This window comes from Cinclus cinclus, chromosome 21, assembly GCF_963662255.1.
Source record: "Cinclus cinclus chromosome 21, bCinCin1.1, whole genome shotgun sequence".
NCBI classification, from domain to species: Eukaryota; Metazoa; Chordata; class Aves; order Passeriformes; family Cinclidae; genus Cinclus; species Cinclus cinclus.
Window position 1 is genome coordinate 8,318,960 of NC_085066.1, and position 27,909 is coordinate 8,346,868.

General features: G+C 43.5%; 1 protein-coding gene across 1 annotated transcript in view; it reads left to right on the plus strand.

The window, feature by feature from the left end:
- IQCA1 (IQ motif containing with AAA domain 1) overlaps positions 1-27,909 on the plus strand; it is a 95,664-nt gene that overhangs the window by 14,224 nt on the left and 53,531 nt on the right. Inside the window, exons 6-7 of the mRNA XM_062506644.1 lie at positions 512-583; positions 12,309-12,481. Coding sequence (XP_062362628.1) covers positions 512-583; positions 12,309-12,481 — 245 coding nt within the window. The remainder of the gene's footprint in view (positions 1-511; positions 584-12,308; positions 12,482-27,909) is intronic.

Genomic DNA, 27,909 nt, shown 5'->3' on the forward strand with positions numbered 1-27,909 from the left:
CGCTGGCAATGCAGGATGACTTGGTAACTTAACATGTTGTTTTTCCATTCTGATTTTTATGACCTCAGTTGCTCTTCCTGGCCTCCCCTTGGAATTCAGTGCATCTCTGAATTCATGCCTTTTTCTGTGATCTCCAGGGGAAAAGTTTGTTCCATACCTAGAAGAAAGGACAGAGGGAGGTCAGTGCTAAGTTCCACAAAGAGTTCTTGCACATGAATAATTCAGACAATTCAGCCTGATGAGAGCAGGAGCTCAGCCTAAATCTTATATCTAAACTTCATGAAGCAGTGACAGTTTTCAGAAGCTACCCAGTGCAGCATGAGGGGATAACACACCTCAGAATTTGTTTAAAATAAATTTTAAAAAAGCAGATGGCAACCTGTTAAAAAGCAATAGTTTTAATTCTATATTGTGTCTTTCCTTCCTCTATTTGTTTTTTCCTGTGTCTGCCCCAGAAAAGGAAGCTGTACCAAGGCCCATTTATCTCATTAGAGTTTTGTTTACAATCCAGGTTTGGCGTGGGTACCACCAGCGCATGAAAACAGAGAAACTGAGAGAGGAGGAAATGGTATTTCTGGGCATGGTAAGTGGGGCTGTGCCTCAAGAACATAAAATACCACACTCTTGTTTGTGCTTCAGGCTTTTATAATTCAGCCCAAGAAAAGAAATTAATTTCTGTGATTCCTCCTATGTTAAAAGGAGTCTCCAAGGGATACAGAACTCCACTGAAATGATAAATGGCACAGGAGTAGCACAATTTGTCTTGTGCTGAATGGGTTTGTGCTGTCCATACATTCTCCAATGTGTGTGGCAGATGTGGAAACTGGCTGTGGAGAATTTGCCCTGGGTTCCAGGGAATTTGACCTAGGCATGATCAGCAAGGGAGTTTTATTAATCAGCTTTTCAGCCATGATTTCAAGACTGGTGAGCTGCCTTATGTCTGGAGTAGAATTCATGAAGGTTGGAAAAGTCCTCTAAAATCAAGTCCGACCATTAACCCAGCACTGTCAAGCCCACCCCTAATCCATGTCCCCAAGTGCCACATCCACACACTTTTTGAACACTTCCAGGGATAGTGACTCTACCACTTTACTGGCAGCCTGTTCAATGCTTGACAGCCCTTACAATGGGCTAAAATAATTAATTTCTCCTAATATTCAATTAAATTAAAGAAGCAAAATCCTTTTCTCCCACCCCTTTGCAAGTCACTGCATGTGTATGTCAAGAACAGGGAAGAGAAACCTAAGAACTGTCATATTAATCCAGCAATATTTCTCTAAATCCATATAAAATTAATCAGAATCTTCCTCACATCACACTGCAGAGGCACAGGGAAGTGAACAGCTCTCCCTGGTCAGTTAAATTGCACAGGGGTGAAAGAAAAAAAATTAAAGCACCCTTTCCACAAGGAATCTGCTCCTCCCACCCCCTTCCTTGCAATCAGCACCCCAAAAATAGGATAAATTCTTTACTGTAGACATTTTTTTGCCCCCCTCCAAGTTTTTGGAGGCACTAACAGGTGTCAAGCCTCACCCAAATCTAGCTGTAGTAACACAGTCCTTGTACCAAGCTCTAGTAAAGTTCTAGTAAAGCAGCAGCACTTCACAGAAACATTCAGCACTGCTGTGCATTTGTAACATTTATTTATGCTTCCATGTTCTACAGTTCTTAAGTGATGCATTTATAAACTAATAATTTAATTTTGATTTAAAACATGCTTTCTTTTTTTCCCACGCAGTTTGGGGGATTTTTCTGCCCAGCAATGGAATTGCCCTTAGCTGATTTATAGGGTTCTGAAAACTGATTGTGCCTAGAGAATACATCTCACATCAGTTAAAAAAGACATTAATACGTTACCTTTCGGAAGGAAAATGTACATTTACCTGAGTTTTGCCATGTTAAATACAGGTAACACCTTAGGGATTACTGCCTTTAGTATCTGCTGGTCTGTAACAGCTAAACAGAACCTTGGGTGCCAATTCTGCCTCTGTTTAAGACAAAACTCCTAGAAATTTTAACTAGCGCAAACCTAAATATGTGGGATGAAAATGAGTTAGAAGTGGCACCTTTTGCAGAACAAGGGATTGTTTCCTGTCAAATCCCATGATGTTTCTGTCAAGTCCTTAGGAAGGAAATCTAAATCTGGCATCAGTTATCTGAGGGTTCACAGCCAAGGCCTCATTTCATGGTGGCCAGTGTGGGAGGAACTGGTGACTAGGATGTGAACAGCCTGGTTTATGGGCAGAATAATGTAATCTCTATCATCAGAGGGATGAAGGGAATTAAAACCAAACACATCGAGTGCATTCAGTTCCTGACCTCCATTTAAAAGCAAGAGAATTGATGTTTGTTCCTCTGCACTCTGACTCATTGCTCTTTTTCAAGTTTATAATCAAAGTATGTGGGGGGGAAAAAATGATAACTCTAAATAAAATTCTTTAAAAATCTGTTCATCTTTCCAGGGTTTTTATATTCCCTTTTCCTTTCTGTGCTGCATTCCCTTCCCTGGTTTCCAAAGGAAGCACACATTGGTTCCCACTGATAGATAGGCAGGGAGCTCCAAAGGTCAAGTCCCTTTGATGTATGATCACGTCAGCCCTCTAAAAAATGACCACAGATCTTCATGTGTAAATATGTTGAATTTGCTTTTCTAATGCTGCACGACTTAGATAAATTAGAAGACCCAACCATCCATTACTCCAAGTCCATCCCAAAGGAGACTCGACTTTTGTTGTAATAAATATAATTTCTCTTATAATTAGGGCTTTTTTAAAAAAATGTCTGTGTTACTTTCAGACAAAGACTGCTTTGCACAAAGAGATGATCCATATGAAGTTCTGTGTAAAAGATTTCTGGGAAAATTCAATTGTGTTGGCTTAAAAAATAGGAAACTTAGTGTCAAACCCAAGAATTGTCCAGTCTTTTACTTAGTTCAATGTTATTTTCTTTACTCTCTACTTGCTTCACAAAAAATATATGTATTTTTTTGGAATTCGATTCTATTTCATCTTTTACTCGATGACGGAGAGCAAACCTCTGGTAGAGAGATTTTTCTTGGCTCAAAAGTAAAGCCTCATTATTATTATTATTATTATTATTATTATTATTATTATTATTATTATTTATTAAAGCCTAATTGCAAAAACAGCATGATTCCCTCAGCACACATTCTCCAAAGTCCCGATAAATCACACTTTGCAGTCCCAGTTTCATTTGTGAAGAGAAGCCAGCCTCCTAAGAGCACATATATCTTGATAACTGTATCCTGAGCTGCTTCCTGATCTTCCTCACATTCCTGCCACAGGGCTGTTTACTGCCAGCTCCAGCAAGACCACCAGAACCACTGCTCCAGGCCCGGGGTTGTGTTTAAACCACACTGATGTGGCAAGAAAACACACGGAGTTGTCTGAAAACACACACTTGATGTCTGAGCAAACCTTGTTTCCTTGCTCTGTTTTACCATCCCAGCTCAATTTAACACTCCAGGTTTTTAAACTGCTCTGTTTTTCTGGCATTTACAGATTCCTTGTCATTAAAAACCTCGGTTATGGTAGTTTAATTTTGCTGCAGAGCTCAGTGCAGCTGGATGTGTGACCTGGCTTTTGGCAACTGCTGTGTCTCAGCAAAGTGCAGAACAGCCCAAGCCTGGTCCAGGATCCACCCTCAGCACTCTCCTGCAGGAAGCTATACTTATAATCTCAGAGCACAGGCTACTGGAAAGAGGAAAGGCTGGGTTTAACCTAAAACATTAGGATAAACAGTTTGCCATCATACTGATTTATGAGAGGGTAGGAGGATGTGGGGGACCAGAGGAACAGCTGGTTTAAAGCAATTAGGTGGGAAGAACTCGAAGCCAGCTTGAACCCAGGTGGCCAAGGGCACCTGGTCTGTCACAGGACTAATGTGGCCAGCAGGAGCAAGGAGGTGATGCCTCCCCTGTGCTGGGCACTCCAAGTGCTGTGTCCAGTTCTACCTTTTTCTTCTCAAAATATTCTGGAAGCCAGACCAAAAAATTCCAGTCAATGCTTTTGGTTAGTTTTCTGTTGTGTCTGGAGAAGTTAAAGTTTGCTACATTCCTTATTTTGTCAGGGTGTTTCAATGCTGGCAAGTAGAAGTTGTTATTGAACCTCCTGGGCATTTTGTTGTTTCTGCACCACTCAGAGTAAATCAAACCACCTTTCTTAAACCTGCTGAGCAGGAATTAGAAGAGTCCAGGAAAAAAGAACACAGAAAGACAAGTCTCTCTCTCCACCTGCAGTGCTGTGATACGTTTTTTCCCCCAAGCCTCTTCTCCCTGGGTTGGGTTTACTCAGAACAGCCCCTCCTTCCATTTTTATCAGAAGAACTGTAATCCCAGCAGCACATCCAGAAACCCAGCCCTTCAGAAAAGCCAACATTCCATAGTTTAAGGAATTCTCCTGGTTCTTTATGTCAAACCCCCATGGTTCTTTATGTCCTTTCTCTCAAATGGATGCAGTTCACCAGGAGCCATGTGAAACCATTGTGGCTTCCCACTGGAGCATCAGGTTTTCCTCATCACACATCACCACACCAGATTCAGCTTCTCCTAAAGGTCCTCAGAGAAACACATCTCCCAGGACATCAGACTTCCAAGAAGTTGCAGGACAAGCCATACCCCAGTTTAGGGTCTCACAAATGTCTATTTACACTTACACAGCTCTATCCTGAAATTCCAGCCCTTCCCAAAGAGTTAGTGGTGCAATACCTGCTGTTCCATGATTCTCTTACATGGTATTTCCAATATCCTTCCCTTCCTCCATATCCAAGGCCAGCCTGGAGGGGGCTTGGATAGTGAAAAGTGTCCCTGCCCTGGCAGGGAATGAAACAAGATGAGCTTTAAGATCCCTTTCAACCCAAACCATTCCATGATTCCATGATCCTTTTCACATTAAAGGATCTGTGTGGTGTTAAATAAAAAACTGTTTTTTCATTCTTACCTCTTTTAAACATACCCTAATTTAGGCATGTTTTCTTGGTTAACGCTTTATTTATATCTGAGAAAACAGTCTGCCAAACATTCCTCCTTCTCTGAATTCCTGATAAATATAATTCACTTCATCCAGTCAGAAAAAAAAAATAAAAAACAGCATTCCCCAGAATAGTTTTCTGTGTAATCATTATAGACTATGACTAAATAAATATTATACAGGATTTAACAAACTACAAATGCCATCAAGCAAAATCAAAACTATTTCATCAGCTCTTCAAAGTGGGCAGCTACAGCAGTGGTGTAGATCAGGCCTGGTTTTGCCAAGCTTAAGATTAAAATGATTTTTGCTTGCCTGGATGTCAGCACAAAGTCCTCTGTTATTTCACTTCTCAGCAGCGATAACTAATCTGTCCTGTTTTCAATAGAAACTTTAAGCCTGCTTATTTTTGAAACAGAAAGACTCTGGGAAGAAAGAAGCATGCTAAATAGTTTGGCTTTCATTGGCTACAGTCATACTAACAATGAAATCACTGCCTTTCAGAGCCCAAAACATGCTTGCCATGTTTAGTCCAGGTTTAACAGCATGCCCAGGTATCATATCAGAAATAAACATTACCAAAATTATATAAACTCATCTGGCCCTGCATGTAAACCTTTAGTCCGGTTCAAATTCTCTTCCAAAAAGGTGTTACTTGTAAATATATTTCTAAATATATATTAAATGAATCTCTAAACCAATCATTTTCAGTTTTTTTTAGCAAGGCCTCCTACTACAAATGCTTTGTTTGAATGCATATGACAATTACTTTAATTGGCAAAGCCATTGGAGTGAGTCAGATAGTAGGGAAGCTTTAATGAATGCAATATATTTTGCTTACTTGTTCCTTTTTTTTTTGTGCCTAATTTAGGAATTCAGCCATATAATTGATGTGGCTATCACCATTTGTGTACAGTGGAACCTCTATTAATACAATTTTCATTTGGGGGGTTGGAACTGGATGGGCTTTAAGGTGCTTCCAACCCAAACCATTCCATGATTTTATGATTCACAAGATAAGAGACCTCTTTAAAATCTTCCCTCAGCCAGACAAATTATAATGAGGAAATAAAGCAAGGACATAGTTCAATCCTATAGCAAACTTTTAAATGCAGTTTGGATCACAGTTCAAAATTCAGTAGAATCGTATCATAGAATCACAGAATTATTTGGGTTGGAAGAGACCTTAAAGATTATCTCATTCCTTAAAGATTATGCTCATTCCATCCCTTGACATGAGCAGGGACACCTTCCACCTGAAAAATAATAGCTGTAAGTAAAGAACAAGGCCCCAGCTGTTCTGATAGTAAATTATTTTAGTCTACATGGCTGTGTAATCCAAATATATAAAAAGAATAATTTCAATTTCACTAATGGTTAAAATAAGTGACTATTACAACTACTTACTTTAAAAATATTTGGAAATAAAGCTTCTCTCCCTGAGAAGCAAACTAGTGAAAAAATGCTACGCAACTGGTCCACCTTTTGAAATCTTAAAATTATGTGCAATCCTGGCTGTGGCAGAACATTTCCTGAAGCCCCATAAAACCATGGAGCATGTGCTTCAGCTCTGCTGTTCCAGGCCTATGACAAGAAGCTGTCCTAAATTAAGTACCCAGTAATAAAAGCTGCAGTAAATCTACCTCTCAGGCATAATAGGGATGTTAGCCTTCCGATGTGCAGTGAAATAAAATGTATTTATTTCACTGCCACCAAGCCTCTGTCCCTCATAATGGAACAATTGAGGAGCAGTTAGTTCCACAGCAGGGCTCCCTCCTCCTCCTCGGTGAGGAAGAGCACGCTCAGCCAGCCTGCACACCTCCAAGTGCTTTAGGATGAGCAATCGAGGCTCTGCTGGGAGCTGACTCAGCACTAAGGCAGGACTTTCCAGCCAGGAAAGGGATCCCAGCAATCCCAGTCCCAAAGCTGGGAAGGGAAGATGGACACAGTTTTGTGGAATCACAGAGTGTTGTGGTTGAAATGGGCTTTAAAGATCATGCAGTGCCATGGGCAGGGACACCTCCCACTGTCCCAGGCTTCTCCAAGTCCAGTGCAGCCTGGACACTTGCAGGAATCCAGGGGCAGCCTCTGGGCACCCTGTGCCAGGGCCTGCCCACCCTCACAGGGAAGAATTTCTTCCCAACATCCCATCCAGCCCTGCCCTCTGTCAATTTGGACCCACTCCCCCTTGTCCTGGCACTCCAGAACATCTCCAGGTTCCTTTTATCCCCTTCAGATACTGGAAGGGGCTCTGAGCTTTCCACACAACCTGCTCTTCTCCAGGCTGGACTCAACCAAATCCCCACCCTGTCTCCAAATGGGAGGTTCTCCAGTCCCCTTATCACCCACGTGGTCCTTCATCCCACTGACTCACCTGTGTGGTGTAGGAAATCTCCCTTCTGCTGGTTATTTGTCCCCCTTCCCTAAAACCTAAATTCTTTGGGGAATGAGTAAAGAACAGAAGAATTTTATCAGCACACTCGTGACTGATGAGTTGGAATAAAATTCTCTTTTAGACAAATGTCCATTTTACCATATTAATTTAAACAAGGATTTTAAAGACAAAGCCCATCAAACATTAGATAAGCCTTTTAAGTTAATGGACCATGTAGTCCTATTTTCCCACAAACTCAGGAATCTTCATGTTACATCCTATTTTTACAGCAACATCAATTATTAATATGTATACTTTTGCTGACAGAGGACCACACTAAAAATGTGAGTTTCGTTATCCAGTTCTGGGTCATTAACTGTGAAAAGCTTGTAAATATAATGGTTTATTCACATGGGAAGCCTTCATTAAGATGCATTATTCTACAACTGATGTGGCAGCATTGCATTATCAAGTTCACTGTCTCCATCTAATATTTGTAATTTGTTTCTAAATGAGTTGCTGTTTGTAGGGCAAGTTAACAAATTTGAATTTCACATGGCCAGAGAAATTTCTTAAAGATGGGGAAATGCTTCTTCCCCCAAGGAAAAGCTATTTATTAGCATCTTCCTGGAGAATGCCTTCCTTTGGTTCAGAAGCAGGAACATTAGAAGTGCTGAGAGAAGGGATGTTAGAAATGAATTAGCTTTTGCCTTCTTTCCATGCACATTAGAAGGCTATGGAAGCACACTCAGGATACCTTCAGAGCTCCACAACAGCCATGTGGAAACATGGAAAGCTCTTCCATGATACTGTAAGGCACAGGTCACAGGCTGGCCAGCAGGGAAGCATTCTTGCTGGGGCTGTTGGCACTCTCCAGCTATTTCACTTCCTATTCCCTCTTGCATCTTCAGATGGCCATAGCTTTTTCACACCTATTTTCTTCTGAGTTCTGCTCATTGATAAGAGAACAGAACCTCCAGCAGGGCTGTTGGAGAGATTCTGTCTCCTTTTGAAGGCCCAAGAGCACCTGAAGATGAACACAAGGCCCAGGTTGTGCAGTTGGCTCCTCATTCCTGAGACAGGGTTAGGAATGTGTTAAACTCTGAAGCTGGTGAGGTTTAGGGTGACACATGCTTCTGTGATGAGGTCAAGATCACTGTGGACAAAATAAAACAAGTTAAACAGAGCAGCTTTCTTCAGCTGCAGAGCTGGAAGGTATCACCTATTCTATTCATAGCTTATTTTCTTTTTTTTCAAGTGTTTTAATAGTCTAAAACATTTTATATACTCATTTTTTCAACAGAAGAAAAGTATTTTCTATGAAAATTCTTGACAAACGGTAGAGAACTGATAGCTCCATCCTCTGGACATCTTGTTACATCTCTTCAGCAGCTCCCACTGCTCCAATGTCTATATTTAGGTTATGTTGATGAGTTTTGTCTAGTTCATCTTCTTATTCCCTCCCTACTTTATCAATTAATTCACTTCCTTGAGCATCCACATGTTTGGATCAGTTCTTATAGTCCAAGATATATTTTTAAGATGGACCCCATTTCACTTGTTAGCCCAGGTACACATAAATTCTTTTGAAGTCTCCTCATCCTTGTTTTTCTCAAGTCCATTCATTTTTTGTTTACATGACTGCATTGATTTCAAAGTGACAGAACAGAAAGTTAAGCGAGCTGTACATTCTCCTGTGCTGTTTTATTTAAAAATCAAATACCCATGGCATGATGTCATTACTGCCAGTCAGTGCTTTCCTCCTCTCCCAGAACAGGAGCCAGCCTTACCTTCCTGACACCTGCTGGCCTCCTGCTCTTCCCTCGTGAGCAGGGTACGCCGTGTCTGTTCCACACTAGCCAGCCCTGAGTCCTTCAGGCCTCATCTCTCACAGCCAGCTCAGCTGGGCTCTTGGATTGGTGCTCCCCTTGCCCATGGCAGCTGGAGTGTGTTATTGCCAAACAAGAAATCAGAAGGACTAGAGGGGAGAGAGGAGAATACAGCCTCATCAACTTGTCCTGTTCTCTTTCATGCCTCTCTTTAGGGAAATGTTGAAGGTGAATGGCTGGAGTCTTAGTCTAGAAGTAGCTCTCATTTCTTCTGTTTTCTTGTAGTAAAACAGACTCTGGAAAAGAAAATAAAAATTTAAAAGAAGTCTAAATACAACAGAGCTTCTCATAAGCTGTTCTGCAGGTTTATGTCTGTAATTCAGATTTGTGCTTGGTGCTGAGTACAGCTCATAAACTCCCATTAGCAGATGTACTGATAACTGAATGGTGCTCAGACAGGGAGCTGCACAAATATTGACACAATACTCGGCTGGGTTTTGCCAACCAGAACATATCCCATGGCTTTGTTGTTATCAACATCTGAGCCAGCTGGTTCAGAGCTACCTGGACTGTGTCCACAGCAGCTTCATGACTCTGGACTCAAGTGTAGATATGGGCTGTAGCAGTTGGCTTTTCTGAGATAATAATTTCCTACTGTTGATCTTACCCTGGCACTGTTTGCCAGTTCAAACAGCTCTTACCTCGTCTGGCTTTGGGACTGGTGAAAGGGAGGCTGAATAAATACACAGTGGGAGAAGCTGGTTATCCAAAGCTCCCTCAAGATGCAGTGGGGAGCAGCTCAGAGGAGCTGCGAAGGTTCTGGGATGGCAAGGAGGTGCTGCTGCTCCCCACATTGCTCTGGTCACACTGGCCCTCAGCTGCTCCTTGGCTGGCTGATCCATCTTGTTATAGTGGGAAATTAGTAACTTGAGGAGGTGGGAGGAGAGGAAAAGACAAAAGGGATTATTTTCCACTTTTTAGGGAGCCGAAGTGGTTCCACTGGAGGCTCGGGTGAGTGCCAGAGCCAAAGCAGGAGAAGGGAGGCATCATGTGTCCAACAGTTCAGGTGGTGCAGGAGCTGACCCTTCCCAGCCCCAATAAACTGCTCACCTGGTGACATTTCACCTGTAAGTGTTCAGGCTGTGCTGGAGAGGAACCTGTCTCTCTCCATCAGCCACAGATAAGCCTTCCTAAAGCTGCAGGCATCTTCATGCCCATCTGATGGGAGTTTCTCAGGAATCCCCTGAGGATTACTGTAGGGGGACAACTAGAGGAGTTGGTTTTGGATCTCAGTCTAGAAAACAGGCCTTGTGGGGGCTCCTCTGGTTTCCAAATGAGCCCCTGAGAGAGCAGCATCACATCTGGCTGTCCTGAGCTTCGTTTAACATCAGCAAGGCAGACAATGGTGAAATATAAATAAACACAGTTAATAGTAGCTGTGTTGTACTTATAAATAGGTGCCGGTGAGGGGGAAGATTGGAAACACTTGGCTTCCCTGAAAACTGGGAATTGAGCAAAGGTAACATCTCAGGGTAAAAGGCAGAGCTTGGGGTCACATATTCAGGAAGGGAACATGTGCAGCCACCTTTCAAAACCACACTGCTGCTCTTATTTCCTCTTGAATATTTTCTCCCTGGTGGCCTTGACCGATTCCTGGAGCACAGTGCAAGTCACACATCCCAGATGCAGGGCAGGCAGTAAATTGCTTTCCTGAATGGGGCCTCTGTGCTTGCTTTGGACACTGTGGGATCCCTCTGGGTGCTCGCTGAAACCAAATTTGCTTGGCACTTATTAGTGATTTTTGGAACCTGGTGGAAGCATGGAAAAACAGGGAATAGCAGATCTTAAATACAAGCTGGCCAAAGCTTTTACAGAGCTTTTTGTCTTTGAGGGACGCCTCTGGAACTGGGACTTGGAGGACACCAGAAAATACATCACCAGAGCAAGAAGAATGCATTACTGAATTACTCTGAGATGTGCCAATTAAGGACAATTTCTATATGCTCTGAAGTTGAAAGGCCAGAGCAAAATTATATCCTTTTTTTTTTCATGCAAACCAAGCTTTTGTTCACATATGCTGCCACCTGTATCAGTCACTAACTTTGAAAAGCAATAATATCATACCACAAAACCAGATTGTCATATTTTCTCCTCTTTTCCCTTCTTAAATGTGCCGTACATCATCATTGTGATTAATAATTCTCAAGTACATGAAAAAAACAATTTATTCCAGAATTAAGAAAACCTAAAACCACAAAGCTAGTTCACAAATTAATGTTTAAAATTGTTTTTTCTCTACACTTACAAGGTAGCAATAGCTCATAAAACAGTGGGAACATCTTAACTTTATCAATGATTGCAAGCTGAAAAATACAGAGTTTGAGCCCACCCACACAGATGTTTTTTTTCATGCTTCTGTATTTGAATACCAGAAAGATTTTCATTTTCTCCCTCACACTACATGTGTAAAATCAGTCACAGAGCAGAAATTATTCTAAGACTTGAAACTGGCTGAGAAGCTCTTCTTTCCAAGGTTATCATATCATGGGAATCTTGGGGAGCTGTGATTTTTGTTGCAGTGTTTTGGGGGGAGGAGTTGTTTATTCCTTTGTTGTTGTTGTTGTTGTTCCTCAAGGGAAGTTGATTTCCTAAAGGAGTCTGACCAGCTGCAACAAAATACCAGGAAACCACTGACCACACAGTGCATATAAAAATTTCAGTGCACGAATTAAAAACAATACTGGCTAATTAAAATGCATCAATGGGAAGTCCAGACATTTGAAAATTCAATTAAAAAATTCTCTGGCACCCTTCTGACATGGATAAAGCTGGCATTTGCAGAACAGCAGCTTTCTCACCTGTCTCATTGAAATGCTGGGATCCCACGCTGCAAAGGTTGTTTTTGTACATTGCAATGTTGTTAATTAATGCTGAAATACCAACAATAGACCATTGTGTGCATCCAGGCACTTTTTATGAGCTCAGGTTTTTGTTTTTTTCTCATGGCTTCCTGCAAGTAAATTAAGGCTTAAGCTCAGATTCACTGTCAACCTGGCATTCCAGTTAATATTAAGTTTCTTTTCATTCATACCTTTTATTTTCTCCTCTCTTTTTCAGACCCTGCCTCCTGATGTGGAGGCAAGGAGCTGTTTGCAGAAAGCAAATGTCCTGCAAGGTGAAGTCCAGGAAAGAGAGGACTTTTCCTTCAGGCAAGAGCTGAGGGAAACAGAGGGGTCCCACATCAAGGAAACCCTCCAGGACCAGATCACCCAGTGCTTCCTCGAGTGCCGGTGAGCAGAAACACTTAGCCCTTCATCAGTCCATTTGCCCCAAAGAGCCTGATTCTGAGTGCCTACAAACTGCAAAATCCATCTTTGAGGCAGTGGTGCCAGTCCCAGATGAGGAGTTAGTTCTGCACCAGCTGCAAAGCCCAAATCCTGAGCTGGAGGGTTCCTGGCTGGGGAGACCAGACCAGGCATTGCTCCTGGCAGGGGTCAGAGGTTCTCCTTCAGTCACTGGCTGTGGATCAGCTCCACAAACACTCCAGTGGGACACTTTCACTTTGAACATTACCTTGGGCTCAGTCTTTGGAATTATAAGCATCACACTCTAAACTTCAGAACAGTGACTTTTCTCCCTGTCTGAATACATGAGGTTTAAGAGAGAGAACTCACTCTTCCATGAGATGCAAGTACCATTATTTGCCATAGCAAATCACATCACGTCACTGGGACTGCCATCCTGCTGCTGGTATTATCCAGCAGCCCACATGAATCTGAAGCACTTTTGTTCTTGAGGCCTGACCTTCGAGCCACTCCTCCAAATGTAACTTTACTCCAGCAGTGCTGCTGATCTCAGTGAAACTTCACGTCTCAGTAGAGTTAAGCACATACTTACATAGTTTTAAACCCAGTGCTGATACCTCTACTTCTCTTAGGAAGTTTACTTCAGCCAAAGAAGTTTTAAGCCTGGCAATTTTGACAGTGCAAACTCTTGTCCTAAGGAATATAGGTTGGTTTTATAATTTTATGGGATTTACCCCATCCAGAGGATTACTGTGTAAAAGTAAATTGGGAAGCAGCAACCACAGCTTCCAGGATTTGGCAGCGAGGTTTCATTTGCTCTGCATAAAGCTGCTGTGCAATCTGTTTTTGTGTCTTGAGCTGCTCAGTGATGTTACAGGGCTTGTATTTATTTGTCTCGTGGACCAGTGTCATGTCCATTAATCATTCAGTGTTTGCCCAGGGTACTGGACTTGCCTTCAGCATGCAGTTTCCAGTTGGAAACACAAATGCATTCTGATGAAAGCCTGCCCTGTTTGTTCCTTAACTCCTGCAGTCAGGTTTGGGCAGCTGTGCTACAGTGCTACAGTGAAGTATTTGTTAAAAAAGAAAGAATGATCAAAAATAGCACTCACCACACATAGGTCTACCACAACCTATTTCTCTTTTTTCTTGCACTTTTGCCTTCTAGACTGTCAACTCCAGTGTATTTTTACTCTCCTTTAGAAAGAGCTGCTGGTTTTACAAACCTCAGTTATTGCAAAGCACTTTCCCATTCCCTAAATCAACCTTCTCCCAGGGCCTGCTCTGCACACTCCTTGAGCTGCCATTTCCTGCCATTCCCCACAGCTCCCAGCATGTTCTGAGGTACAGGAAGATCTTATTCCTTTTGCTTAATATTCCTCACATAATACTCAGTCTCTACCATAGGTCAATTGTGTCCAATTAACTTGGCTGTGGAAGGGGGTAGAACTCCCTGAAACACTACAGGAACCAATGGCAATGTTTCTGTAGCAGATTAGCAGGGAACAGGCAATCTCCCAGAGAACCAGGCTGAGCCATAAACTTCTTTAAAGACATTATGAGACACTATTAGAAGTTAAATCTGGTCCACAGAGACACTTAACAGCAGAGCCAACCAGCATCCTAACCCATCCAAAGGATCGTTGGAGGAAGCTGAAGCCACGGTTCAGTGGAGGGAGGTGGAGAGGGATGGCTGAGAAGGCATTCATCAAAACTCCTGCTGCCTAATACAGGGAGCCCTCAGTCTCATGTACCTCTCTAAAGTGGAATGTGAAGTGCTGAGTTTTGTTTTTGTAGCCCTTACAAGGAGAATGGGCCTTCCTTGCTATGATTCTATCTCAACTTTAGGTGAAACTCAAGGATAGAGGCACACCATCAGTAGCCCAGCATATGAATGAATATCTGATTAAACAAACTAAAAGGGTTCCCTAGCTACCCTTTGTCTGCCTAGTCAGGTTCAGTTGTCTTGAATCTCATCCAGATTTGAAAATTAACAAAGATTAAAGCAGGTGTTGGAATATAAGCACCACATTAACTGATCTTGGGAAGCTTTATGAATAATCCTGAGCAAGGGATTATATTAGATGTGACTAAGATACACCCACAGGGTGCTTAGAGGTAAGTCTCAAGTCAGGCTTGCTCTGCTGCATTTGAGACAGGGTGAGAAAACAGCTCCCTTCCAACCTTGTGCAATAACCCACCCATCTGAAGAAATTTAACAATTAACTATTTAATAGTTAATTTAACAATTAAGTATTTTCTATCAAAATGGTCTGATTAGATTTAAAACTGCTTTTTGGCTCACGATGTGCAGTTCTGTGGTCTGCCTGAGAGCACGGTCACTGCTGGTGACAGAGGGACAGTGACACACTTGTTACAGTGAGTGTTTGATCAGAGAAGTCCAGAATGGTTTGGGCTGGAAGGGACCTGAAAGCTCATCTCATTCCATGGGTAGGGACAGTTTCCACTGGGTCATGTTGCTCCCAGCCCCATCATACTCCCTGTTACTCTCTCCTTTCAAATGAACTGTCTGTCACGATCCCTAAAAATCAGCAGTGCACAGTTCAGCCAAGACCAGACAGCTCTCATTGATAAAAGCTCTTTTGGTGATTTAGCAGATGAAATTATGCCCCCAGTGAAGGCAGTGGGACAGCTGCCATCAGCTCCAGCACAGGCTGGACATGGCCCAGTGCTGGAGTTCATTTCAATCTGGCTGAGTGAGGCAGTGATTTATAGAGCTAAGAAGAATCAGAGTGAGCTGCCTGCAGTCCTGCTCTTCACAGCAGGCTCTGTCTAAGTGACCACAATCACTTCCCCACAGACACATTTGCTGGCATCCAAAATAGCTTTAAAAACAACAGAAAGATCAGAATATTTCTCCTCAAGGCGAGAGTGTGTATGTCCTGCAGAGCCAGGCTTTCCTGCCAGAGAACTGGGAGCTGTGTCCTTCTCAACAGAGGGCCAGGCCTGAAGTGTCAAGGTTTACATTAATTATTACCTGCCAGGATATATTTTGGCTCTCCCCTAAGCCAGTCTGTGAGATCAACAACTAAATGTAGTTTATAAATTATTCTTCAACTAGGCTTTTTGACAGAGTTTTTCCATAGTCTATTAAATAAACAGGTAAAGGGGAACAATGATTCTTTTGAATAAATTTCGTTGTGTGGAGTAGAAAGTAAACCCAAAGTTCCATATTTTATCCTTCACTCTGAAAAGACTGTGATAGGAAATACAATTATCAAGTATTGTCTTTCAGCACAGTTACTGTTAGATTACAAAAGCAATGAGCACATATTAAATTTCTCAAGTTGTAAGAACTGCTGTAAATATTTATCGCTTTCATTGCACAAGGGAACAGCTGCTGTCATTTCAAGACCCAAACCAGCTTCTTAGGAAGAGAGGTTATAAAAAAGCCAAGGAAAGCAAAACCCAAAGGAATAGACTAAATGAAATTGTTCCAGTTGCTTATATCAATCCTACTGAAGAGAAGATAAAATAATTTAGATGTAGTATTGTGTTTTTCAGCCTTACCATCCATCCTTCAGCTTACCTGGGTTGACTTCTGTGGAGCTGCTCCTTTTGGTTTGATTATTCACATAAAGCCTTCCAGATTTCCATGTGGCCTTGTCCAGCCATACTAGAAAAGAAAAAAGAATTGTTTTTGGAAACTTGTGAAGAAGCACCATGTGGTTAACACCTACAGACCTATAGACCTGCCCTTTTTTTTTTTCTTTCTCTCCAAGAGGGTTCATAAAGCAGTTATGCATATTAGCAGTTGCTATGATTATAAAGATCTGAGACTGAATAGTAATCACTTGAGTCCCACACATTCCATCCATTCAATTAATAACAGAGTTTCATATTAAAATGCAGCAGAGCTGGGGTTTTAGCTTCAATTTCCTTTACTGTTCCAAACCAAATCCATTTTTCTGTAATTTCACATTTAAGGTTTTGCACTGAATATGCAAAGCCAGTCATCATCTTCTCAACTCCTTACCCACTGTGAATAAACCAGTTCCCAAATAACGAGTCTTGTTAGAAAAATGAATTTCAAAAAGGGATGGGCAGAAAAGGGGAGAAGGATCCCTTTATTATCCAGAGAGACACAGCAGTATCTTTGTCTAAGACAAGTCTTTTCTGACAGAAATCAATACAAAGGACGAGAAATCAAGATGAGGTTTTTATTACCAGAGATGGCCTCCAGAATCACAGGGGAGAGCCTCATGCACAGGCTCTGCTGTGATGTGCCTCATGCCCTCGAGCTGTAACAAATTACTCCATGAATTTCTTGCAGGATTTATCTGCCACTGCTCAGAGCTCTGGGGAGCATTTCATCAGTGGCATCACTGACCTAATAACAGGGGATCTAAGTAATAGCAACTTTTATGAAGGCTGTGTGTTATTCCCACAGATTTGGGGATTGGTTTTCGGGAGGGAGGAGGCAGTGAGGGGTAAATGTGCTTTCATAATAGGTTTACACTTTACTGATTAGCTTTGAATGATCTTGCTCTGCCTGCTGACTTGAGTACTGTCAGAAAAGGAATTGGCCAAGCTTCATGGTGAGTGAATGAGACTCCTCCTGAAGGGGGGGGGGGGGGGGGGGGGGGTGTGTTTCTGCACTTTATTTATTCATTTTGAACATCCTGACAGCCAGACTGAGTTTTGATGCAGAGGGAAAGAGAAAGAAATGGGAAGTGATGGTGTTATGTTTCCCTTTCTTCCCCAGCTTGTTTTGTGGAGCTGAGTTTTCTGCCAATACTCCTGTTCTGGGGCTCCCTGGGCAGCAGGGGATGGGGCAGGGGGAGGCAGGAGGGAGATGAATGGAGAGAGGAGTTTTTGCACTGAAACCCCACAGAACAGGGAAAGTGTTCACTCCTGTCAGGCACTGCCTGTATTGCATTTCACACTCCACTTTGCTTTTTCACAAATGCTCTCTGCTTTCTATGGAGTCAGTGGTGAAGCTGCCAGGCAATCCATCAGTGAAGCCTGGCCAACAGGACAGAGAGTGATAGCACCTCAGCAGTGCCAACAGCAGCACCCCCTCTGTTTTGCTTCTGAGGAATCATGACTCCAAACCCATCCAGGCTCACGTTGCTTTCCAGTCCCACCTGGCTCACCTCAACCTGCCAGCAGTGCTTTCCGAGCAACCCAGCAGCATGGACTGCAGCCTCCACACAATATGGCAGCTACTCATGGAGCAGCTGATGGGAAAATTGCTTAAAAACAGGTTTGGGCCCATGAGCCACTCCAGCAGACAGTTGTCCAAGAGAAGTGCCAGCCTGAAGATCCTTGGAAGACAACCAGAGATACCACCAGCCCCTTGATCACAGGCCTCCTTCCATACAATGCCCTGTCAGTCTGGAAAAACCATTCCCTTCTTCTCTGCCACTCCTGCAGGGGCATTCCTGCTGCAGGAACCTACCCAAAAAATGCCTCTTTGGTATTTGGCACTCGGTATTCAACACGGAGAGGAGTCGCTGCCCACAAAAGCCATCTGTAGATGGGTGAAGAACCATCCTCTTTTCACCTTATGAAAATTGTCATTATTTGTTTTTCCTGTCATCATTAAATGATTGTTACACACTCACAAACTTGCAGGTGACATTCCACTCAGGAGCAGAAGTTACCAGCTAGGACCAGCTATGAGCTCATGGTGAAAATCAAGATTTGGGGATAAATAAGTGGTTGGCTACTTAGTCCACCAGATGAGGGTGAGCTGAACTAAATTAGAAAGAAATCTGTACCTGCACCATATTTTCTTCTGTGCTCACCTGGACTTGAATCTATATCTTCACCTGCCCTCTTGTACTTTGTGCAGTTTACCAACCAAATTCTTCTGGGAATAGCACAAAACATGGAGATTCTCCTTCTGAATCCCTTGCAGGGTTGTGTCTCTTATCCAGATCTTCTGTTTTTTCTCAGGAGAGTGAAGACAAGCTCTGAATTATGGAAATGAAGCTCTGAAAGAGGATGACACAACCTGGGGTATCCTCTGCCCAAACACTTGGTCTTCCTGCAAAAGTAAAGAAACATTATCAGAAGTGGCAATGTCTGGGGTTTTTTTTCTATCAGTAGTTTCACCTCTGTTTTCTGACAGAGCCAGCAATCCCAGGTTTTGCCACGGCAGTAATCTCTGCATCCCAACAATCACTACTGGTGCAGAGTACTCCCTGAGTGCCTCTTTCCCCTGCCAGAAGGCATTTCTGCAGGGACAACTTCCATTTAACATCCTTCTCCCTGAACACAGCTCAGCCTGCTCCCAGATGCTGGGAGTTTCAAAATTCAGCAGGAACAACCCAGCAAAGCCTGTCCAGGACCCAGCATAAATATCCTGGCAGGCAGAGCGTGCTGAGCTCCTCACTGCAAGCAGCCATGGCAGTGACTTAGAGCACATCTGTGGGAACTGAAATCCTGCCTTTGGGCTCCCAGCTGAGACAGCCTCCAAGACTGATTAATTAACATAATTAGGAGCTGTAAACATTAATGGGTAGTTTTCAAGCCTTTCCTAACACGTTCTTAAAAGCTTCCACTGAGTAGTTATCTGTTGACTAATTTTGGCAGGCATCTTTAGGGCTGGAGGGAGGAAGGAAATGGCATGCAAATGCACCACTGGCTCACGGGAGGAGTGAACCAAAGCAAATAACCCACCAGGTTCCTTTAATAGAGGCAAAATAAGTTATCAGAAACAAGAGAATTGTTTGTTTATGATGGGGGAGAGTGGAGCCAACAGCTCTGAAACCTGTTTTCCCATCTATTGGAATCAACTACCTAACCTGAAAGCCATTTAAAACAAAACAACAAAAAACACCTTCGGGCCTTTCTTGCTTATAGGAACACCAGGTTGACGTCTTTTTAGAAGTGTCAACCGGTCTAATTCCAAAGGAGGGACAGCTGTTATGAAGTCCACCTGCAGTTAATCTATTTTACTGGGTGTCCATGGATTTACAGGCGGCAGGAGACACCTCTGGAAGCTTCTGTGCAGTGGCAGAAGTTGCCCCCTTTAGTGCAAGCTCAGAATTTACGAGTGTGCTGACATTAATGGATGTTGCTCCATGGCTTTGGGGGGAACCAGCAGGATTCATCTGTTTCCCACACACAGATAAATCTTGGTGGCAGGTATCTGAAACAGCAAGGCCACTTGAACCCTGGTGTCACACCTCCAGAGAAGCACTGATAAGATCACCAATTCTGCTTTCTAAATCACCACAAACTCCCAGATACCTTGTCTTTCCAGTTTGACCCTTCAATTTATGATTGCCACCTCTGTGCAGTGATTGAAAACACGTGCAAAGGGCTCTATGCAGTCCTGGATTTTTCTCATTCAACTATCCAAATTTCGAAGGAATGAAAAGAAGATTCTTAAAACATCACAGGTACAAATTGAGCTCCCCAAGGGGTTTTCAGCATAGCAAGTCGTGCTCCTGAACTCTTGATTTAATCACCAAGTGCACCAATGCTGCACATAAACACATCTTCACCAGCTTTCCAAACACTGCGATTCCTTTCCAGATAGGCACTCAGATATCTCAGATCACAAAGTCTTTAGTCCTGACTGATCTCTCCTTTCCCTGAGACATTTTGCAAACACTGAAAAGAGGGTCGGATCCTGATGTTATTTAATCATCCTCATTCTAGGCAGACTCCCATTGACTTCCAAGGGGATTCATAGAATAAGACATTGTTGGTTTTGAGCCTTTTTCAAGGCTGTTACAGCCAGGCAGAATTACAGTCTTGTTCTCCAAGCAGTTCACCAATGCAAAATCAGGGAAAAACATTTCAGTGCCGTGGCACTTTGGGCTTTCTGCCTGTGATGGGGTTTTTCCTCAGCATCTTTTGCAGGAATGCTTAGAACTTCAAGCATTTGTGAGCTGATATTCACCTCTCCATCAGTCAGGATTTGTACTGCACACCTCTCGCCATGCTTGCACATAAATTATGCAGAAGCAACATCAAATGCTCATTCAGATCTCAACAGCCTCACATCAGCAAAGCCACAACGAGCACGGTTCTTCTACAGACCAGGCTCTCCTCCTCCACTTTTCTCCTCAACCTGCTTGCTCCCAAATCACTTTGCCCAAAAAGGCTTTGCCTTTTCCCCACCCCATTCCTGCCCCAGTTTCTGTCTCTGTAGTTTTCAGCAGTAGACCAAAGGCAAGATTGTCCTCAGCCTGTGTGAATTTTTATAGGGATAGCAGAGACATTTCTGTTCCAAAAGGCATGAGGAGCAAAGAGAAAGATAAAACTCCTTTTCCTAAATCCTGTGAGTAAAGAGACAGGTCCAATTAGACATTTTCATTTACTTAGGATAATTGTTATGCCTTTAACTGTACTGATCCATTCTTACAGACCTGCCCATCCTGACCACTGCTCTGTAGGTTAACTCCAGTTTTTGATTTGTAGCACTCTAGAAGCAAAACTGACTATGTCAACAAATTGAGGCTAGATTCCCTTTTCTGCCTTCTTCAAATGGCTGCAAGTGACCCACAGATACCCACAGTCCACTGATCTTGAGGATAAGACCCCTGTTTAGAATTAAAGCTCCTAAAAATATTCCCTCCTTTATACATCCAAAAGTCTGGAATCAGCTAAAGTAAATAGCATTAGTCTGAGCTGGCCCATTTGCACACAAGAAAAATAAAATCTGGTAACTAATTAGTTCATTTTCCTAAAGCACTTCATACCCAGCTCCATAATAGTTAGGAATTAAAAGTCTGAAAATGCAAAGTGCTCCCGACCTAATGCAGCAACCCCCCCATTGAGATTCCCAAGGACACTTCCCAAACATTAGGTTTATTTGTTGTCATAGATACTCACACAGACACAAACATCAGTAGCACCCAGGGACTCACACTTGCCAGCAGCTTGTTAGAATACAGCTCTACATGTCTGAAAGGCAGGATTGGGCTTTTTTTTTCTTCTGGAGAATCCTGCAGGCTGTGCCCGTTCAGTGGGTGTGTTAAGTTGCTGTCCTCCTCTATTCCTTTCTCAAGCAGAGTCCTAACACAGCAGGCTGGGTTTCTGAAGGCAGGAACAGAACAGTAGGGTGTTTAGAACTGATAACTGGGGCCTGATGTTCACCTTGGAGCTGGTTTCTCTTTCAGGAATCCAGCTAGATACCTACTAGGCTTGGCCCAGGGGAGCCTGCTCTGCCATCTCATCTGTTCTTGGTTTAACCAGCAGAGTGTGGTCCTAATCAATGAGAAAGAAAGAAAGAAAGAAAGAAGGGAATGAATCCCAGGGGAAAGGGAAGAGACCCAGCCCAGCTATTATTTCACTCCACTGTGACAGGGAGAGGTGTCTTCTCCAGCAAGTTAATACAAAGCAGGAGGAAGAACCAATTTTCCCCACTTCCCCATTTCCAACAAGCAAAGATCTGTTGGGATACAGAAACAAGAAACAGGCAAAGAAAAAAGAGCCAGGAGTCCCACTGGTGCCTGGTAGAAGCGCTGAAGAGCCAGTGGCTGGCAGAGGAGAGGTGTTTAATGGATATTCTGGGAAGAGAAAGACGGAGGAAAAGCTCAGAACTAGGAAGAATAAAAACGAAAGCGAAGCACAGAGCAGTGGCTCCCAAGCTACAGCCCTTGCTCCACAGATGGATCTCTTTGGAGAAGCAAGCAGAGGAGGTGGAAAAGGCATTTTCAGCCTTGGCTCTGTAGAATGCAGAGAAGAAAGGAGGCAAGTGGGGCAAAAAAGAATCGTGGCATAGATTGACACAAGCAGAGCAAAGGGATGGCAGAAGCAGTCATGAAGAGCTGGAGAGGCAGAATCAGAAGAGAAGGTATGAAAGAGGCATAAAACTGGGAAAAAAACCCCTGTGAGTTACCATTTTGATAAATAGGCACAGTTAGGACCAAAGACTAGCAGAAAATATGAAGTGTTTCCAAGGCAAAGACAAAAGAGCAGTTCCCAAATGTCTACGGCAGCAACTTCAGTTGAATATATTAGAAAAGACTTGATTGCCAAGAGGCCAGATTTGACTTGGAGAAGATGAAGGAATCAAGTTATGGCTGGGTATGAGGATGTGGATGACAGCCTGTTACTCTTTCTCCCAAGAGAAGAAAGATACCTTTAATTCTGAAATCGGGTTGTTTCCCTGTTTTCACTGGCAGGGGGTTTTTCCAAGTTTGCACCCTGGGGACCACAGCACTGGAATGTCTGATGGAATATAAGGCTGATTCAGGGCACTGTAGCTCCAGTGTGCCAACAGGATTATTTAGCAGGCTGCTGACAAATTCCTGAAGTGCTGAATTCCAAGTGAATTCCACACCCAGGAGGCTTGCACCATCTAGCACAGAAAACTGCAGGCTTACACTGCAAATTGAGTAAGGAGGAGCTGAGGGGGAAGAAGGACACAGGCAACAGGAGCAGGTTGTCCCCTAAACCTCAAGATCTCCATGGTGGAATAGCTGGAACAGACTCTAGGTGACAGCACAACACTGACTGCAATCCCAGGGCTGGGAAGTACGGCAAGCGCACCTGAGACAAAGCTTATTTTTTAAAATTTGATTATTTTCATGAGAGCACCAGGCTGCTCCTTTGTTAGAAGGCAGTGTGGGTTGGTGAGCACCTAGGGAAGCTCTTCCTGGGGCAAAATTCACATTAAAGCCGCGCTATCCAAATCCTGTACTCTGATTCGAGTCTGGAAAGGTTTGATGACAGTATTTCTGTGGGCAGAGCAAGAACTTGCCTGAAACCTGAGTAGCATCAATTCCTTCCAGAGCCAATGTGTTTCAGTTTTACTGGGAATTTCAGCACGGGGGAGATTAGTCAGACTCCATCAAGCAGGTTGTTTTTATTATCCAGGTCAGAGTCCAGGGCTTTTAAGTCATGCTGCATTTCAGTCCTATGCAGAGACAACAGAAATTCTAATATTTATAGTCATTTACTCTAAAAACACCCAGCTATTACGGTGTGTGTGCTGTGTCAGGCAGCCTTAGGATCATCCTAGGCTGAATAAAAGACATTTAATAGGATGTAAGGAAGTTTAGGTGGGTCTTCTTAAGATCTTAAGACCTTGTGCCAAATACAAGTGTGTTTGAATTTCCCCATCCCTGGAAGTGTTCAAGGCCAGGCTGGACAGGGCTTGGAACAACCTGGGATAGTGGAAAGTGTCCCTGCCCAGGGTATGGAATGAGATGAACTTTAAGGTCCCTCCAACACTTGATTCCCTGACTTGAGCAAAGGGTGTAGAGCCATAAAAGAGCTGGTTCAGTATTTCCTGAGACGTTTATGGAATAGCAGGAAACTACTATTGAAATCTAGCCCTGAAATTTGTGCATATACTCCCCTTTCTCCTCCCAGAGCCCCTTAGTGACTCAGTAATCCTTTGGTGGCTTGGAAAGGAAGTTTACTCTCTTGCTTTGTGTTCTTTTTGGAAAGCATCTCTAATCTATCAACCAATTCTGAAGATGCTGGTTTAAAGCATGGCTGTAAGTTAAAGGCTGCAGTCTGTGTAGCTGCAGGAGTGCTCAAAGTATTCCAAGTGAAAACACAATTGTTCCAAGGGAGCAAATTCCAGAACCGGAGCAGTGCCGTGTGCTTACATGTGCTTCCCATCATGGGCTCAGCTCTCAGAGCTGCTGCACAGAGGGTAACTCTATGCCCAAAATATCCTTCCGCCTCCATCCCCTCCTGGGAAACCACACCTAACATGTGGGTTCCTGTCTGTGGCAAGGTTGGCAGTTTGGGAAGCCTGGGAATGAGTGGGAGCAAAGATGGGAGCTGACAATTGCTGCTCTCCCATGTGTATGCCTGTATTCCCTCCCTGTCCAAGCCAGATCTTCCCATCCTTTGCTTGAGGGAGCTCTGCTATCCTGCAATAAGGCCATTCCAGATAGCTGATCCTCTGGAGAGGCCTGTGAAGCAACAGTCACATCTCCAGGCCTGGAAAAGAACACAAAAGAGCCCTAAGATTGAGCAAAGCTGCCCTGCAGGGCTCACCTCCCACCCCACCTTGCCTGTTCCACCACTTTGGGGAGATTACCTGTGGTTGGGCTCTCTGCTTCTTCCAAGAGCACGCTCCAGCTCCAAATTCCAAGAGAATATCCTTTATATCCCTGGTTCTCCAGCCTCTTTGCCATGTTGCCAGCAACTCTCAGCAGCACTGACCCCTTCTACCAAAGAAATTATTTAAAAGCACATTATTAAGCTGTCATTTAAATTAACAATAATAAAAAAGCTGCACTTTGTGCTTATTTTTTATTAAATCCAAGTGTATCCCGCTGATTAACATGCAGAGGGATTCAGTCATTTGGAGAGGCAAAAGGTATTCAACTCTATCAGTCTGCACAATTCCAGCCAGTTTTGGGAGACTATAGATCATACACTAGAGCCACACCAAGTACATACAGGACTAGAACACTCCAATTTTTCTCTCCCAAAACTAAAAAGGTGAGAGTTAAGGAACTTGGCATTTCCAGGCATTACAGTGTGTTTCTTGGACTGCAGAGATGACTGGGGTTTTGAACTCAAACTCCTGATAAATGGCTGCTCTTAATACCATGCCTGGCTTAGAGCTGAGCTCATCTAGAATGTTTCTCCTTGTCTTTTCCCACACTTTTTAAATGCCAAAGTAGAGGTTCTAAATTATTTTCCTTTCTGGTGACTCTTTGGTTATTAGCATTTGACCAGGAGTGTAAACAACTCTAATTTTATAGATGGATTCTGCAACATTCTCACTTTTTCCCTGGTTTTACACTCCGTGTACACCTGATGGGAGATTTATTCCAATAAGGCTGCACAAGTCAATTGGGATGAACATGGAAAAATCAAGCACTGTGACTGCTTTCATCTGCATGAAATTGCCTCAGATCTATCATTAAATAGTTCATTTATGCTTTCACATAAAGCACAGAGAACCAGATCTCTTGAAGTGGACAAGAAGCTCTCCCTGATCCTGTTCACTAGGGGACAAGAAGGTCAATAGAATCCTGGGGTGCATCAGGAAGAGCATTCCCAGCAGGTCAAGGGGGGATCCTGCCCCTCTGCTCATCCCTGGGAGGCACCTCTAGAGTGCTGTGTCCAGTTCTGGGCTCCTCAAGATGAGAAGCTCCTGGAGTGGGTCCAGCAGAGGCTGCAGAGGTGATGAAGGGATTGGAGCATCTCTGAGGAAAAAAGGTTGGGGGAGCTGGGGCTCCTCAAGAGGAGGCACTGCTGAGAGGGGACCTCTGTAAGGTGTATAAATATCCAGTGGTGGGTGCCAGAGCATGGACCAGGCGCTGCTCTGTGGGGCCCAGCAATAGGACACACAGAACAGGCAGATGCTGATGCCCAGGAGTTCCACCTGAACAGGAGACAGAACTTCTTCCCTGTGCAGTGACCAGACTGTCCAGAGAAGGATGTGGAGTCTCCCTCACTGGGGATACTCCAGAGCCCTCCAGACACAATCCTGTGCTCTGGGATGACCCTGCTGGAGCAGGGAGGGTGGACCAAACCCTCTCTGTGGTCCCTTCCAACCTGTGCCATTCTCGGATTCCGAGCTTCTCCTTTCTCAGTGACATTTTCCTGCTGCATCACAAGTGTTTTTCAAGGCAGTTCAGTCTTAGCTGCAAATAGTGATTCCAGTTTTAAATTATTTCTCAAGCCACTCTTCCAAGCAGTAATATAATGTCTAATGCATTACATGGCCACACTCTGTCCTTTAGAAGCTCCTCAAGTTAAATCATGGTCAGGCAGCAGGTGAGGAGCACAGTGATCCATGAGTGGGACAACCATGACACAGTGGCTGAAGAGCATTTTAACTCAGGGAGACAAAAAATGAGTTATGCCAGCCTGGGCTGTATTTCTGCACTGATACCACAGGTGTAAGGCAGAGATAGAGCTACTGAAATGTGTCTGATGCCACCTCGGATCCATCTTCTTCACACTGGAAAAATTACAGCAATGAAAATCACATCATTTACCCACAGGCAGGTTGTCTAATCACCATAATACTCCTACATGTTCTACTGTCTATTCTAGTATTGAAAAAAAAAAGGTGGATCCAAGCTTCTCTGCTCATTCCAGGCTCCCATTCCCAATTTTCCAGGCAGATATAAAGGGTGTCCATGCTGCACAGCATACGCAGGGAGGCTGACATACCCCAAGAGCACTGTATTATCTTCAGTGTAAAGTGATGGGTCATGGCAAAGCACTGTAAAGCAGCCAGGTTAGAGCTTTCTTCCCCTCCTGTAGAGATGCATTTTGGTCCACCTTGACTTCTAAGAAGCAAAAACAATTGCTCAAATTTCTCATAAACAATTCCCATAAAACAAAATGCTGTCTTATACTGCATTTCACTCCAAATCCCAAAGAAACTTGTGATGTTGGAGGGCAAGTTATTTCTTTTGGCTGGCCTTGCTAGAAAAAAATGGCATGCTTTATTTTCCTCTTTACAGGATTCATATTGTGTTAATAAAGTAACTCTTGATTCCCTCTGGCTGACTCTGCAGGAAAACTATTCTCACAAAGCTTCTAGTCTGGGTTAAAGTAATCTTGCTTAAAACAGCCCATAATTGTTTCAGTCTCTTAAGTTTAATGCTGAGCACTGGAAATTCTGCCAAATTTGAGCCAGGGTTGGGTGTTCTATGCTGGCAGGATAAGCTGACCAAAGGTAAGGAATTCACTAAATGCAGGGGGAATTTGACCTGGCGTTTCTTTGAGCCAGCTTCTGTATTTCTGACCTTGCTCTGAAGAGAATGGAAAGACATGAGAAAATCAAACCAGATGAGAGTTTAATGGGAGCATTCATTATTCCATCAGCCGAGTCCCCAGCCCTGGAGCAGTCCGAGAGCAGCTCTGCCTCCTCAAGAAGGGCTCTCACCCTGCTCTCCGCATTCCTCAAAAGGCTGGAGACAGGCAACAGGAAGATGACACTGCAAATGAGCCTGGGGACAGCCAGACTGGAAAGAGGGGCGGCAGCCCTTCATCCTTGGAGACAGTCCCTGGAGAAATGCAGCTCTGGTAAACACAGGATCATCAACAACTCCACAAGAGAAGGGAACGCACTCAAGGAACTTCAGACCTGGAAAACCAAGCATGGGGGCAGTGCTGGATGTCAGTTTTCCCTTCAGGGACAGGGATGGGACATCCAGGTGTCCTCAAATCCATCAGGAGATGCTTTCAGTGTTATTCCACACCTTACATCAGCTTTACCAGCAGCTCTGCCCAAGACTGTTCTGCACTGCAGGAGTCGAGCCAAAAACCCTAAATAACCTTCCAGGGATCTGCTTTCCAGTCCCATTAAGCTTCCCATTTCCATGCCATGGTGGGTACATTTCGTGTCCTCCAAGTTTGTCTGAGCCTTCAGCACAGCTTAGTTGGTATCACCTCCTGCAAAGCAGTTCAGTTGTACCAGCCAGGATGTGATTCCTCTCAATCCTCAGTTAATTCAAATGTGAGCTCTGAGAAAACTTGGGGCAAGTGTGTGGAGGGAC